The following is a 16434-nucleotide window of genomic DNA, read 5'->3' as shown; positions in this document are numbered from 1 at the left end:
AGTGATTCCGGTTCACTTTCCTTCTACTTTCTACACATTAGATGTGTTTTAAGGCTCTTGCCCTTGGCCCACATCACACGCTGCAGTATTCTGAACACATTAGCTCAGGCTCTCATCGCCATTGTATCGGACGCTGAGATTTGGGCCTGGTCCTGGAACACTAATTATGCCATTTATTTTTTTCTTATTTCAGTGATGAAAGAAAACAGGAGCAACTGTAGTCCGTAGCCTTGGACGCCTGCCCGCCTGCTGCCACCATCATAAAGTCATCATGGAGAAATCTTTGGCAGAATTAAACAAAGCTGGCTCCCGCTCAACATCATCGCTGCCACCTGAGCCCGCGGACATCATCCGAAGCAAGACATGTTTCCGCAGAGTCAGGCTCAACGTCGGGGGCCTCCCGCACGAGGTCCTGTGGCGGACGTTGGACAGGCTCCCGAGGACGCGTCTGGGGAAGTTGAGAGACTGCAACAACCACGAGACGATGATGGAGGTGTGCGACGACTACAACCTCGAGGAGAACGAGTACTTTTTCGACCGGCACCCGGGCGCGTTCACGTCCATCCTGAACTTCTACCGCACGGGCAAGCTGCACATGATGGAGGAGATGTGCGCGCTGTCGTTCAGCCAAGAGCTGGACTACTGGGGGATCGACGAGATCTACCTGGAGTCCTGCTGCCAAGCGAGGTACCACCAGAAAAAGGAGCAGATGAACGAGGAGCTGAAGAGGGAGGCGGACAACATGAAAGACAGGGAGGGAGAAGAATTCGACAACACGTGCTGCGCCGAGAAGCGGAAGAAACTTTGGGACCTCTTGGAAAAGCCCAGCTCGTCGGTCGCGGCAAAGGTAATTAACACTGGAGGTTATGTGTGTGAGACAGATGATGATGATGATGATGATGATGATGATGAATGTGTGAGAGGCTGAGGAAATCCTCACTCTAGTGCGATGACAGAGGCCTGCACACAGTGACATGTAAACACTTCTTTTCAGTGGTTTGTTGTTGTTATGGAGGACAGCGTGGGTCTGTTTTGTTGGAGATTTTTTGATTATCAGGTGAGAAGACCTGTAGACAGCTCAGATCCAAGGATCTTGAGATGGTGTATTTGGTCCAGATGGCTGACGCCTTGGTATCTAAGTGAGGGAACCTTGAAAGGCCCCTGGTTTGTGTCTTATCCTAAGTTATGGCTGAAGATTAGACTTTTCTCTCACATGGTCTAGGCCAGGAAACTCTCAGTCAGATTTTGTACAGCCCACAGCTCTGGTTTTATAACGTCTATTTAGTTATTATGTTATTTGAGAAAGGCATATTTTCCTTTTTAATTTCGCTCCTGCGTGGCTTAGATTTGGTTACATTGCCATTTCAAAATTTAAAATTGTGACAATGAAAATGAAATAAGGTCTAAGAGGCCATTGGTCCCTCAGCAAATCTTTACATAATCAAATCTAGCCCTTGTTAAAACAAAGTTTGGCCACCCCTGGTCTAGGCTTAAATCACTCATCGCTTATTGGATGCAGTGCCATAAAATTTGGATTCAACGTCCATGGAGGCAAAAGTAGGGTTGCTGACGTAAGGGTACATTACACTTCTCCGACTGCGTAATGCGCTATCCGACTGCGTAACCACGGAGACCCCTCGAGCCTTCATACTTCTCCCTAAGGTTTCTACCCTTTTCCCTGTTACAAGGGTTTTTTCCCTGGTAGTTTTTCCTCACCCTGGTCGAAGGTCTAAGGACAGAGGATGTTACCAACCCTGTGAAGTCCCGTGAGACAAACTATGTTTTGTAGACTGTGGGCTATACAAACAAAGATTCATTGATACTTTTCCGTCGTGGTGACGGATACGCACTGCAATTTCCCGCCCGATCAGTAGGGGTCGCTACGCAAGGTTGTTTTGCTTTTGGCTACAGTGAGCAATGGTGTCCGAGAGAGAAAGACTGTTGTTGTTGTTGCAGCTGAATAACATTGAAACAGTGGCCGTTTCTCACTTTTCTGTGTGGTGAGAAATTGGCCATTTAGAGTCTAAACATGTGCTGTGTGTGTTAAGATATGACGTATTTATAGTTTGGCAGCGATGTTGTCGGCGGTGATCAGCTCCGCCTCTGTGGACGCTCGGTGCTCACTGTGAGCCGGCACAGAGCAGCGTTAGCTCGGCCTGTCCTGAGGACCAATCGCAGCCCTTGCCGTCTCCATTGTCCCTTGACGGAGTGACGGACACTTAAAAATATTTTGTGCAGTCGGAGACGACGTAGAGGCTCTGCGACAGGCTCTGCGTCGACGCAGAGGACTCTGCGTAACCTACGTAGAGCACTTTACGCGAGAGTATAAATTGGGCTTTACTGTAAAGAAAATGTTTAAAATGAATAAATACTCTATTCAGCTATACTGTTGACACAAGTTTACACTTAACATCGGCTCAAACTACACACTGTCACTGTCACAGTTGAGTAAAACATGCAGTTTCACTGTTTTACAATATTGTCTTATGTATGTAAATTTCTATCAACCAAATATGAGATTTTTGCAAATTATATCCTCCCTGTCACCGCTGTGCCTTTACATCTCGCCACCTTTCTGTTGCTATGATACGCAGGACTCAGGCGTGAATCAGACGTCCAATTAAAAGTGCCCGTTTTCTGCCGTATAGTAATGAATGAATGACTGACGGACGGAGAGAGCCTGACAGCAGCAGCAGGAGGATTTTTATTTCCCCACATACCAAATCACGCATAATCTTTCTGTCATGGTCTTGCACCGACTCGATAATCAGGAACAAAGTGCGTGTTGCTCCGTGTCTTTTATCTTTTCAAATACGGAACAAATCCTTCTTTTGCGGAACGGTTGGCAACCCGAGGCACAAGGTTAAAACTATTAGCACTATTATTGTGATTGCTGCTGATTTAGCATAATAGCGTAACTAAAGCTTCACAAACCATATAATATTTTTCATTTATTACAAGGGTCATAACAATAAAAGTATCAATGAGAGGATGTGTGTGCTGTTATCTGCCGTCATACAAGAAGAAGAACCAGGACTGGTCGAATCTGTTGTGTCACGTATGATGTTTGGAGTTATAGGGCACTTCCTGTTTTGTGACGAAATGGCAGCTAAACGTAAAACGTCCGACTTCCTGTTGGGTCAAATTTGTGTCTATAGACATGTTTGGGTTTGGTTTGTTGAGTCACGTACTGTATGAAGTTTGGAGGCGATCAGTCATTGTGTGTAAGTTATAGGGCACTTCCTTTTTCCTGGTGATTGGTCAAAAAACGTCAATGGTCGCCGTGGCCACGCCCCTTTTGAATCCGCAAAACTTTTTGACAACTTTATACCTTTGATGTGTCTAGTACCAATTGGACGAGTTGGCTCATTTACGTAGGGTGTCAACCGGCAAAATTGGACAGCAAAATTCAAAATGGCCGACTTCCTGTTGAGTTGAGGCCATGGTTACGGTCGACTTTTTTGTTCGTCTTGGTCTTTAACATCTTCCCACCAAGTTTCGGGAAATACGGTGGGAATTTTCGGGAAATTTAGTGGGAATTTGGTAGGAATTTCAGGAAATACGGTGGGAATAACTCTGTTTTTCACCTCTGTTTTCCCCTTAGGGGGTGCTATTGAGCCCTTGAGCAATGCACGGGGTTAGGTGTTAAAGAGTTAAGTCAGTTATTAGCACCAAATTGTTATACTAAATGACTTAAGTGCTCAGTGAGTTATTATGCACAGTGTCATTGGATAAGCCTGTAACGCGACATGCGACATCCATGTGCTTTTGAGACCAGACGGTGAGTCTTGGCTGTATTGTGAAGGCCATATTTGCTGACTTCTATCAGCTGTTCCCAGCTTTAGTTGCCGCACAAAGACAGAATTTGCCCATAGCGGGGTTTTTTTCAGGGAGCCACACCTGCAACTGAAACCCTGGGAAACCAACGGCTGTTGGTGTGTGTTCAACACGAGCTGCCTTTGATCACAGCGTTCTTGGTTGGACTGGAGGGGATCAAAGAGGTGGCTGTCTGTTTCAAACCCCACTATCCTTTTCATAAGACGCGCCGTGCCTTGTTTTGGCTCGCAGCGATCACGCAATTCAAAATGGAAATGAAATTTAGCCGTTTTTTTAGCGCCCGGCTGATGCTGATGCTGATGCTGATGGGGAGAAGATCTGAGGGGGGAAAAAATGTCAGCGCTAACCCACAAAGAGGCCGAGATGAGTGCTGTGCAAGTCTGTCAGTGAAATATCTTCTTCATAGGAATCAAATAGATGTAAAATCAATGTTTATTGCGTTAGAGCTAAGAAAGTGCTGTAGCCTACAAAAAGGAGATGACCACTCAGAGTTGCAGCGTCCATTATTGCATCCTGGTGTCTGCGGCTTGTCAAATACACTTCTGCGAAGATCAGGTTTGACACTTTGAACACACATACGCACACGTCCACTACCACGTCGTCAACAGTGTTGGGCAAGTTATTGTCATTTCCCTGACCTGATACAGATAAATGTTATGTCACTGTTTTGGTGGCTATTTTTATTATAGTCAATAGCCCAGTAGCGCTAACCTGTTGAGGCAATGATAGGCTATCAAGGAAAGATATCGTTGCTAGCCTGGGCGGGGATCTTGCTCACAATTTTTCTAAAAAGATGGAGAATCCACTGTTGAAAGTAGCAGCATTATCTTCGACAACAGCAAGCATCGCAGGACGGGAGATTGTTAGTTTTTGCTGATTAGTTTTTTTCCCCCCTCTCATACTCAGTTTGCTTTCTTTTGGTTAGTAGCTTAAAGTTTGTGTGGCACTGCGCTAGATGTTTCGCTAAATTACTTGTGCTATTTTGCGAGGTAGACATATCTTTGGTTACTTGCTTAACGTTAGCGCAACACCGCACTAGATGTTTCCATAAATGACTTGTGCTATTCGCGCGGTAGACAGATCTTTGGATACTAGCTTAATGTTAGCGCGGCACCACGCCCGATGTTTTGTTAAATTACTTGTGCTATTCGCAAGGTAGACAGATCTTTGGTTACTAGCTTAATGTTAGCGCGGCATCGTGCTGGATGTTACATTAAACTACTTGCGTTATTTCGCGAGGTAAACAGATCTTTGGTTACTAGCTTAATGTAAGCGCGGCATTGCGCTGGATGTTACATTAAATTGCTTGTGCTATTTCGCGAGGTAGACAGATCTTTGGTTACTAGCTTAACGTTAGCGTGGCCCCGCACTAGATGTTTCCATAAATTACTTGTGCTATTTCGCGAGGTAGACAGATCTTTAGTTACTAGCTTAATGTTAGCACGGCACCGTGCTAGATATTTCGTTAAATTACTTGTGCTGTTTCGCGAGGTAGGTAGATCTTTGGTTACTAGCTTAATGTTAGCGTGGCACCGCGCTAGATGTTTTGCACACAAAGTGCACTTAACTATGTTCTTCGTATCCTTGTCTCTGACAAACTGAAAATAATGAGCGTATGTCCGTCTTACGAATGTATAGATAGTTCTCTAGCGCTAACAGGAAGTAAACGTTTGCTACTCTGCTAACTGCTAATCTTGCAGTGTTGGCCAATTTGTATAAAAACAACACGTCACTTAATTTACTGAGTTGTGTGCCGAGTAAAATATTACCTTTATTTTTTTTTAAGTAATGCCTTACGTTACGCGTTACTCCCAACACACACACTGGGACACAGCGTTTGTGTCGAATCATTGCCTGAAAATGTAAAGCCCTCAATAGTCACTTTGATGAGTGGGTGCAGTGCTTTCCATTAAAAAAAAGCAGCCATCAACTTGATTCTTTTTGTGTGTGTCTGTCACAAGCCTGCAGCAAAGAATGGAAGTAAGAGCAACCACAACACAGTGAGACGGTGGAGTTAATCAGTACCTAATCCAATTCAAAGGGAAATATGACACCACAGACCAAACACTACTTTAAAAAAAAAAAAAAAAGAAAGAAAGAAAAGAGTGGCCCGTCGTTGACCGCTGAATGTCCCAGGTGTGTGTGTGTGTGTGTGTGTGTGTGTGTGTGTGTGTGTGTACTGCCCTATCCTGGCACAGAGATGTAAATGTACAGTATGTGTAACAGCCCCATAAACAGATGGTGAACGGCAGAGACGAGCACAAAACAAACCGGTTTCCAAGCAACAAAAATACACTTTTATTATCACGGAACGAGTGGGTACTGAAGTAGGCTGCTCTCTAGTGTGTGTGTGTGTGTGTGTGTTCTTGTACTTGCGGCATACTGAGGACCAGTGAGGGTTTTTAACCAACAAAATGAGGTAATTTTTACGGAGTGAGGACATTTTGGCTGGTCCTCACTTTGTTTTCATTGAAATCACTTCCTTAGGTTGCTATAACATGCTATACTCAATTTGTCAAGAAAAAAAAAAAATCTAATTTTGGACGACATAGTATAGTATGACTTTTTTGTCAAATTTTGGACCAAATTTTTTTTTTTAAATTTGTTTTAAAATTTTGGACGACATATTATATAGTATGACGTTTTTGTCAAATTTTGGACTAAAAATGTTGGGTCAATTTTTTTTTTTCAAATTTTGGACCACATTTTTTTTTTCAAATTTTGGACCAAATTTTTTTTTTCAAGTTTTGGACCAAATTTTTTTTTTCAAGTTTTGGACCAAATTTTTTTTTTCAAATTTCGGACCAAATTTTTTTTTTCAAATTTGTTTTAAAATTTTGGACGACATATTATAGTATGACGTTTTTGTCAAATTTTGGACCAAAAATGTTGGGTCAATTTTTGTTTTCAAATTCTGGATGACAGTATAGTATGACGTTTTTGTCCAACTTTGGGTCCAATTTTTTTCGTCAACTTTCTTTTTCAAACTTTGGACCAAAAATTTTGCGTCAATTTTTTTTTCAAATTTGTATGACGTTTTTGTAAAATTTTGGACCAAAAATGAAAAAGAAAAAATGGTACTGCAACCAGTATTTCTTTGTAGATGTCATTCATGAAGTAGATATTTGTAATTGTGTTGATTTATAAAGTGGAAATGCTGGTCCTCACTTTGTCAGCAACCCAGTCCTCAGTATGCAGCAAGTACAAGAATGTGTGTGTGTGTGTGTGTGTGTGTGTGTGAAATCACACTCCCAGTGTTTTAATGTTTGTAAAGAGCAACGCGCTGCGTCGTCACCATTTACATAGATACTGGTTCCTCCCTCCCTCCGTCTACAGGCTCCTCCACTATAGCGGAGACTAAAATGTCAAGGAAATGTCACATTAATTATTCCCACAGACTTCGGTGCCAATTGAAAGCTTCCCTCTGTTTACCTTTCTTTTCTTTCTTTTCTTTTTTTCCCCCCCTCCTCTAAACCCGCCCGCATTGTGTCCGTCTTTTCTCTCTAATCAAATCCGAGCCGCTATAAAACTAGGTTGTCTGATCTCGCACAAAGCGGCGCACTTAACCGGCGCCGCGTGGTGCCAAGAAACGGCGTTTTAATGCGACACCGGTGACCCAAATATGCCTGAATATCAAGTGTGTTGGTCAAAATATATCCTTTTATTGTTTTATTTATGGTAGAACAAGAACCTCTACTGCGACGAATATAATTCAGTATCTACATAGTTTTCAGAGAAAGTCATTCCCCCCCCACCCCGCCCCCACGTCCTACATGCGTCCAAAGATTTTGATTTACCACTTCCTTTTCCATCAGCGGGCATTGTGCATGAGACAGCAGGCAACACATTCCAATTATTCTCCTCTCATGTCACACTTAAGATGACATATAAATGTGGTTTGGCTGAATTCCTGCTCATAAATCAGTCTGCGGGGCGCAAACCAAGACGAGAATTTATCACCGCGTCTGACAGTTGGAAAGTCACAGCCAGTCAAAGGGGCTAATGATCTGTGGGGAAAGTCGTACAAAAAAAAACAAGATGACGACGACATTGTGTCTGAGTCGGACGCCGAGCCCCGTCTCCGCTCTGCAGTCCTGAAAGACCCTCTCTGACAGGTGTCCTACTTTCAAGGATGTCGCTGTCCTTTCCTTGAACCTCAGTGCGGCGCTTAGAGAAGACTTGACCTCCTCGTCTTATCTGGCCTTCACATTTAATGAGGAGCCAGCAATAAAGCATTTTTTTAAAGAAATTTTGGCACAACTCGTACCCCGAAATGCCACAGTATGAAGACAGACACTGTCAAGGTCACCCGTGTGTAAGAATTAGTGACATCTACTGGTCACGCTGCGGATTGTAATAAATGGAGGAAGTAACTCGCACGCACGTCAGAGAATGACAGACAGTAGCCTTTGTTTTCCAGACACGGTCTAATTCTTCTTCATTTGCATCGTGAGCTTCCGCAAAATGTGAAACTCTGGATGGCAGCCTGCAAGGCCTTTGCCTAAAGTACACGTTTGCTCTATAAAACTGTGGAAATCTAACTACTATACACTTATACAAACCTTCTTAGGGGTAAGTATATTCAGTTTCGGCCAATAAACACAGAGCATTTTGGTTTCTTTTACCATTACTATAACATACAGTATCTACAGAGGCTATAAGAATGTGCAACATAGAGTGTCTTATATCCTTTTTTTCATGGTTAGTGTAGGCAAAAAAGTACTCAAAATGTTTCATAATCAGACTGAATTTGTGAAATTTGGAAATACATCATAATTTATTTAGTCTATTTTGTCACTTCTGCAAAAATGATTGCTACTTTAAATCACTGCTAAATGCGATATGTAAAATGAATCATAATTTTGACTCAACAACACGTAAGAAGACAGAAAAAAATAGGCATTTTTTTGACACCCCCAGGATGTCCATATAAGGAGTTGTGTATTAATCCCATGGCAAATTGCACCTGCAGCACAAATCCGTAAATATTTCTAACGTGACTCAGTTTTGCCGCATGTTTCGTGGGAGTTGTCTTTTTCATCAGTGCAGACAAAGCAGCGACACGGTCTCACCGTTTTACTCTGACATAGATGTTGTCTCTGGTGGAATAGGTCACATTCTCCCTCATCATGACGTGACACGGGCTTAAAACCAGTGGCAGTAACACAGTGAGGTTGTGTAGTAACTCACAGGCAGACAGCGACAATGTGACCAGACTCACACTAAAAGTCACACATTTGTACTTGATGGGGGATTAAGGGGACATATCATATCAGGGTTCCCCAGGTTGTTGATCCATTATGTCTGGGTTTGTGTCACGGCACAGATATAAACCCGGGGATCATGTGCACTGCACTCAGCCGCCGAGAGCCTCAGCAACGGCTTTCATGTCGGTCGCTCTCTCTCTCTCTCTGGCCGTCACACTCTTCGACAGCAGAGCCTCCGAGTGCTTATGTCTCCTCTAACTCGCCCTGAAGTCAGAGTAAAAAAAAAAACGCTTCTGCGACCTCTAAAGGTTAAGTTGAAATAAAGTCCTACTCCTCGTTCTGGTACTCCATACAGTATATATGTGTTCAATTATTGCTGAAAGAGTAGATTTGTGGGCACTGGAGGGGGCAAATTAAAATGGCATTTTTATTTGATGAGTTTACACACAAACACAAACACACACGTCAGCATTTGCATGGTGCAACATCCTCACAGTTTATAATGGATTCTTATGGCGAAGTTAATGTGGAAATAGGCACACGCATGTGCGCATGCAAATACAGGATTTGTACACTGACTTCCATTTATTCAGAGAGCCGAACCAAAACCATAACCCTGACCTCAACCCCAACCTAAACCTCAACCCTGACCTCAACCCAAACCTCAACCCAAACCCCAACCTCAAACCCAACCTCAACTCAAACCCCAACCTCAACCCAAACCCTGACCTCAAACCCAACCTCAACTCAAACCCCAACCCCAACCCAAACCCTGACCTCAAACCCAACCTCAACTCAAACCCCAACCTCAACCCCTACCCTGACCTCAAACCCAACCTCAACCCTGACCTAAACCCCAACCTCAACCCCAACCTTGACCTCAAACCCAACCCTGACCTCAACCCTAACCTCAAACCCGACCCCAACCCCAACCCCGACCCTAACCCCAACCCCAACCCTAACCTCAAACCCAACCTCAACCCCAACCCCGACCCTAACCCCAACCCAAACCCTAACCCACAGATTTGTACAGTGACTTCCATTTATTCAGAGAGCCGAACCAAAATCATAACCCTGACCTCAACCCTGACCTCAACCCAAACCTCAACCCAAACCCCAACCTCAAACCCAACCCTGACCTCAAACCCAACCTCAACTCAAACCCCAACCTCAACCCAAACCCTGACCTCAAACCCAACCTCAACCCTGACCTCAACCCAAACCCCAACCTCAACCCCAACCCTGACCTCAACCCTAACCTCAAACCCGACCCCAACCCCAACCCTAACCTCAAACCCAACCTCAACCCCAACCCCGACCCTAACCCCAACCTCAACCCTGACCTCAACCCCAATGGTAACCCCAACCCCAACCCCAACCCTGACCTCAAACCCAACCCTAACCCCAATCCTAACCCCAACCCCAACACACGCACTTTCCTCACGTCTTGCTAAGTGAAGTGAAATCCCTCTTAATGAAGAAAAGCTCTGTCAGCTTGTTCCATGCTGTTCTCTGTACACACACATACATGTTGATTGTCTGTGCTATAAACAGAAGTGTGTTCTGTATTTACAGTGATTGTCACATGGTCGCTCTGCTGCATATAATAAACACACATAACTGCCTCGGGGTCAAGGAACTCACCTTTGAATCTAATCACATATTATGTGTGTGATAAATGACTGTGTGCTTCAGATGTGAAATGTCATGGTCTATATGTGTCAAATGTCTACAGTAGACTGTGTTTCAGTCGAAATTCAGTTGAATGGGCTCGAAACATGCATGGCAAAGATAACGTTTTTAACTTGCAAATGATCTAATGTCACGGCTTCTATTCTGATACTGTAATACACAAAGACTCACTCACTGTCATTGCACTCTGGGACAACATTAAGGCTGCGAACGGTGACTGTTTTCATTAATACATTGATCATTTTCAATAGAATAGAACGGATACGCTCGCTCTCTGCATATAATACAGTAAACCACCACTCCACAAAGCAGCGTTTAGTCATTAATGGCCTTTCTTTTAACCATTCTACTAATATATTATGTCACTGTTTTACTGTTTTACTTTTTATAGACTTTAGCATCCTTCATTCATTTAAACCAAAGGTCTCAAACTCATCACTTGATTATTTTCTCTTTTTTTAGTAACAGATTTCGTATCAAAAAAACATTTTTATTGTAAACTATATATCGTGCCGTGTCAACACAGGTGCTTTTAATTTGAAATTCTGTGAAATATCTGTCATTGCAATATCCTGATGGAATTATGTGGTGTAATAGTTGATAGTTCGTTTTTTGTTCACTTGACTGAGGCAGAGTCGATGCTCAGTGGCTCCACAAGATCATTTGAGTTTGAGACACCTGATTAAAAGGAAGTATTACATTTGTGCAGCTCCAGCCTCATTAGAATATTCTCCAGTCTTACAACACAACATTGTTCTACTGAGACTGAGACAAAAGAGAAAACTATTGCTGCCTCACTAACTTTCCAAAAATAAAGCCCTCAAACACTTTAAGTTTTACCACTTTGGACATTATATCATATCTGATTTATGCCCAAAAAACATTATTCCTCAAACTCGCGAAAGCAGCGTCAGTGTTTTTCCAGCAGAGATTCACAAAGACTTTATGATTTATGTGTTTGTATATTTCAAATAGCAAGCATACAATGAAGTTTTAAGTCATTTAGCAAACATCTTTCTGAAAGTCTGTGTTACACTCTTTCTTCTACCTGTTCTACCTGGAACCATTTGCTTCTGAAAAACCCTTTCCAGAAGAAAGGGTTTTTCAAGGGTTCTTGGTAACACTAATGGTTCCAGTAAGAACCATTTTGATCCAGAGAACCCTTTAAAACCCCTTTCCTGAATAAAGGGTTTTAAAAGGGTTCTTAAAAAGGTTCTACCTGGAACCAAAAAATGGTTCTCCTATGAGGACAAGCCGATTATATGGTTCTACTTAGCACTTTTATTTCTAAGAGCGTAGGTGTTACATGTAAGGCTGTAAATCATGGACAAATTTGCAATTCATTGATCAATCAATTATTAATCAATTACCAGTTCTCAGATTCTTCTGCTTCTTAAATATTAATATTTTCTGGTTTTCTTCGCTATCGCTTATCATTAAAACTCAATCGTTTTTGTTTTGCGGGCAAAACGAGACTTTTCCAACGATCATCATTTCGAGGTTCGAACAACTTTTTTGTTGCAGCTAGGATAAAAAAATAAAAAAATAAAAATCTGACCATAACAACTGACCGAGGAACTGTGTATAATCTGCTCTGTCCACCCTGTGTGAGCTGGGATTAGCTCCACCCCTCCTGCAACCCTCATGTGAATGATAAAACGGTAGATAACGAATGAATTAAACAACCATCCATGTCTATTAATCAAAGAATTACTGTGACATGATGCACTGAAAAATGGACTAAAAATAAAAATAATAATAAAAAAAAAATCCTCCTCTTCATTTTCTTGTTCTCTGGCTCAGATTCAGCTTCCCTGTCTCACAGTAATTAGTTTACAGTCTCCAGATCTACAGATCTCAGTCAGTCTCTTGATCAGTGTCTGTTCTTTGCTCCTCAGGCTTCTCCCCTTCACCAGGACACTGATGTCTTAGTGATGTCTTACGTCTTAGTGTTTTTTTTTGGCGCGGTGCTCGCGAAACGGCTTCGACTCCGAAATGAACGAACAAAAGCCTCCGTCTCTCTCAGCAGATTTGCAGCAGTGTACTAAACATCTGTGCTATTAACATCTGTGAAATGACTGCCCGTACTTTACGTCACTGACTTCTTTCTACATCACTACAGCCTCACAAGAAAAAGGACGCAATCGACTCCGATTAGTTAATAAGTCGTGAGCCCAGAGGTTCACAGACTTTTTCCACCCTAGTTTGTGATGTATTAGTTCAAGAAGATGAAGAAGTGTTTGTCTACTGTGACTTAGATGACGATCAGATCATCATTATATGACCAATTTATGCAGAAATCCCGGTTCATTCTGAAGGGTTCACTACGGTGGCCCTGAGGTGCAAAACACAAACGCAAATCACAAAACACAACACAAATCAAAAACACAAACGCAAATCACAAAACACAACACAAATCAAAAACACAAACGCAAATCACAAAACACAACACAAATCAAAAACACAAACGCAAATCACAAAACACAACACAAATCATAAACACAAACGCAAATCAAAAAACACAAACGCAAATCAAAAACACAATCGCAAATCAAAAAACACAAACGCAAATCAAAAAACACAAATGCAAATCAAAAACACAAAAACATTAACTCAAAACGGAAACACAAAAGCATAAAACACGAAAACATTAACTCACAACGCAAACACAAATGCAGAAAACATAAAAACATTAATGTTTTCTGCTTTTGTGTTTCTGTTTTGAGTTAATGTTTTTGTGTTTTTTGATTTGCGTTTGTGTTTTTGATTTGTGTTGTGTTTTGTGATTTGCGTTTGTGTGTTGCACCTCAGGGCCACCGTAGTTCACATGTTTGTCCTTGCAACTGTACCAAACAAACATGGCCATTACACTCTTAGAAATAAAAGTGCTAAGTAGAACCATATAAGGTTCTTCGGCTTGTCCTCATAGGAGAACCATTTTGGGCTCCCCATGGAACCCTTTTGGAGGGTTCCACCAAGAACCCTTTTAAAACCCTTTATTAAGGAAAAGGGTTTTAAAAGGGTTCTCTGGTTCAAAATGGTTCTTACTGGAACCATTAGTGTTACCAAGAACCCTTGAAAAACCCTTTCTTCGGGAAAAGGGTTTTTCAGAAGCAAATGGTTCCAGGTAGAACCTCAGCCCTTGTAGAAGAACCCCTTTTGGAACCCTTATTTCTAAGAGGGTAACAGGAAAAGTTCTTTCCTCACCAGGCGGCGAACGCGCTCACGTTTCATCACAACATCTCAGGTCAATGTTCTGCGCTCGTGTAAATGAACTCTCTCGTGGCTTCCTTCACTTTCCAGAAGTCGCAGTGAGCTGCAGGCGTCGTCGCAAACTTCACTCTGAAACCGACGACGGGAGGTTTTAATCCAGTTAACATTTAATAAAGGGGGGAGAAAAAGTTCAAATTTTACTCTCGTGTGTGTGACGCAGCTCTCTCTCCCTCACAATAGTTCACTAAATGAGTCACTAAAAATGATAAATTATTAATTAAGTCAACACAATGTGGCTCTTTCAACCGTTTCTCTGAAAGCATGTGACTGAATTTGCAAAACAAATATTCCTCAGGAAAAAGAAGCGTACGTTATGGAGCCGTTGTTGCCGCCGTTATTATTAACCACAAATATTTAACTATATTCAAATCAAACGTTTTCTCCTGACCAGAGCATTTTTGTTTGTGATGCTCGTTCGTGTGAGCCAACAGAAAAAGATAGAAATCAGTCCAAAAATAGCTGCTTGTCTTCTGAGGCTTCAGGCATCTTTGAGTCTCCAGCCTCTGTTCTTCATCACAAGGATTCATTTCAGCACATTACATTAATTAATAAAGCTAAATATTGTTATTTGACTCGTACGTAAAATTAGTTTACTTTAAAACAGAGCAGCGGTGAGAAATGTGAGCACCTGTAACGTTCAGGTGAGGCGTTGGTGAAGGTTAGTGAGGCGCTTTTTGATCAGCCTGTCCTCAAATGTCCTCAAATGTCCTCAAATGTCCTCAAATGTCCGCAAATGTCCTCAAATGTCCTCATATGCAAATAAAGATGCAAATGACCTGAGGCTCGCATGGAAGTCAGTGCAATGTCTTAACCCTTAGTGTTCACACAGCACAGATCTGTGCCACAGGTGCACTCATGTTAATTTCTTATACTCCATATATGGACATCCTGGGGGTGTGTGTGTGTGTGTTTATAGGTCACATAGTCCTTTAAAAAAATGTGTCTTCTTATGTGTTGTTGAGTCAAAGTTTTGATTGATTTTGTATCACATTTTTAGTAGTGATATAAAGTAGCAATAATTGTGCAGAAGTCACAAAATAGATGTGTTTTTCTTTACTTTTTGTTCATAAAATTCACAAATTCAATGTAAGAATGTGGTCAAAAACGGTTACTACATTTAATTTAAAATACAGAGCTCTTTTAGGTTTCGTTTTTCTGACGTAACTGGCAACCCGTGGTTGCTCAGCAGCTGAGACTCTACTGACTGCAATGATTGGTAGATGGCGGTAGGTGGCGCCACATGCCAAAACATGATTTCAAAACATAAACATGATTTGCAGTCTGCAAAATATTTTTTTTAATGCAAATATTTTGTCTGTACTGTTGTTGTTGGTGAGTTCAGTTTGTTATATGAACATTATTCCTGAGTCTCTGTGACATATTAGGAGGATTTTATGGCCAGTTGATTTAGATTTATTACATAATGCACCTTTAAACATTTTGAGTACTTTTTGCTCAGGTTTGTTTATACAGTTGGTGAAATTGACAGGTTTTTTCATCAGATTGTATAAATTGTGCGGGAAAAAAAAGGATATAAGACACTCCTTCTTGTAGCCTCTGTATATACTGTATGTTTAAGAAGAACATCTGTGTGTGTGTGTGCTTCTTCTTCTCCATCTCTTTCCTCCTCTGTGATGTCGTGTGTACGTTTTAAATGATAAATGACGAGCGCTCGGAAACGCTTAGCACTACAAAGCACATTAAGCCAGCGCCCACGTACAGTAGCGTTCAGTATGTCGCGGCGCTCTATTACCGTCGCTCGTGTAACGACGCTTCGGTCTCCAGTTACACTTTGACGCTTTGACGTGTATGACCTGCTCCTCCTGAGCCACGCTCTCTACGTTTTCTCCGATAAATAAACGATCACGTACTTGCCGCACTGTGTGAATTGCATCGTGCATTTATTATTTACCAATATGGAAGCTATACTCCAGAATAATGTGGCAGAAGCTGCCTCTGTTTTTGCCAAGACTGTTTGTGCCGTGGGGGCTGGGGAGGGTGTGTGACTTCTATAGGCCGAGAATAAAGAGGAGAAACAAATAACTAGCTTCTTCATACGTGCATTAATGGTTATGATCGTTATTTTAGTGCTGTCAAACGTTAACGCATCAACGGCTTCAACGTGAATGCACTCGCAAGAGCAAAAACTACTTGTGTTTCAAATAGTGCTGTGGACACGTTAACACGTTAGCAGCGGTTAAGGGTGACGTCATGTTTACGTGACTCCCGATTGTTAAAACAAACGCTAAACTTTAAAAACAGAGGCACACATACGCAGTTACACAGGTACGCTGGCTATTTGTAGCGCTGCTCTTTAAAGGTCACATAGAGTGGTCCTGTTGCACATAAATGTGAGTTATGGAGGTCTACTTACATACATTAACTTGTTTTTATGGTCAAAAACCTCCTAGTTGCTGTAAACTAG

At 42.0% G+C, this 16434-nt stretch overlaps 1 protein-coding gene across 1 annotated transcript in view; it reads left to right on the top strand.

Annotated features, from left to right (window-relative positions):
• Positions 1-268: 268 nt before the first annotated feature.
• kcnb1 (potassium voltage-gated channel, Shab-related subfamily, member 1) overlaps positions 269-16434 on the top strand; it is a gene marked incomplete at its 3' end in the record, with an annotated part of 29677 nt that continues 13511 nt past the window's right edge. Inside the window, exon 1 of the mRNA XM_083892752.1 lies at positions 269-847. Within this exon, the coding sequence (XP_083748878.1) occupies positions 272-847 (576 nt within the window). The 5' untranslated portion in view covers positions 269-271. The remainder of the gene's footprint in view (positions 848-16434) is intronic.

Source organism: Microchirus variegatus, assembly GCF_963457635.1.
Source record: "Microchirus variegatus genome assembly, chromosome: 7".
Classification (NCBI taxonomy): domain Eukaryota; kingdom Metazoa; phylum Chordata; class Actinopteri; order Pleuronectiformes; family Soleidae; genus Microchirus; species Microchirus variegatus.
This window is presented reverse-complemented; position numbering and strand designations above follow the sequence as displayed.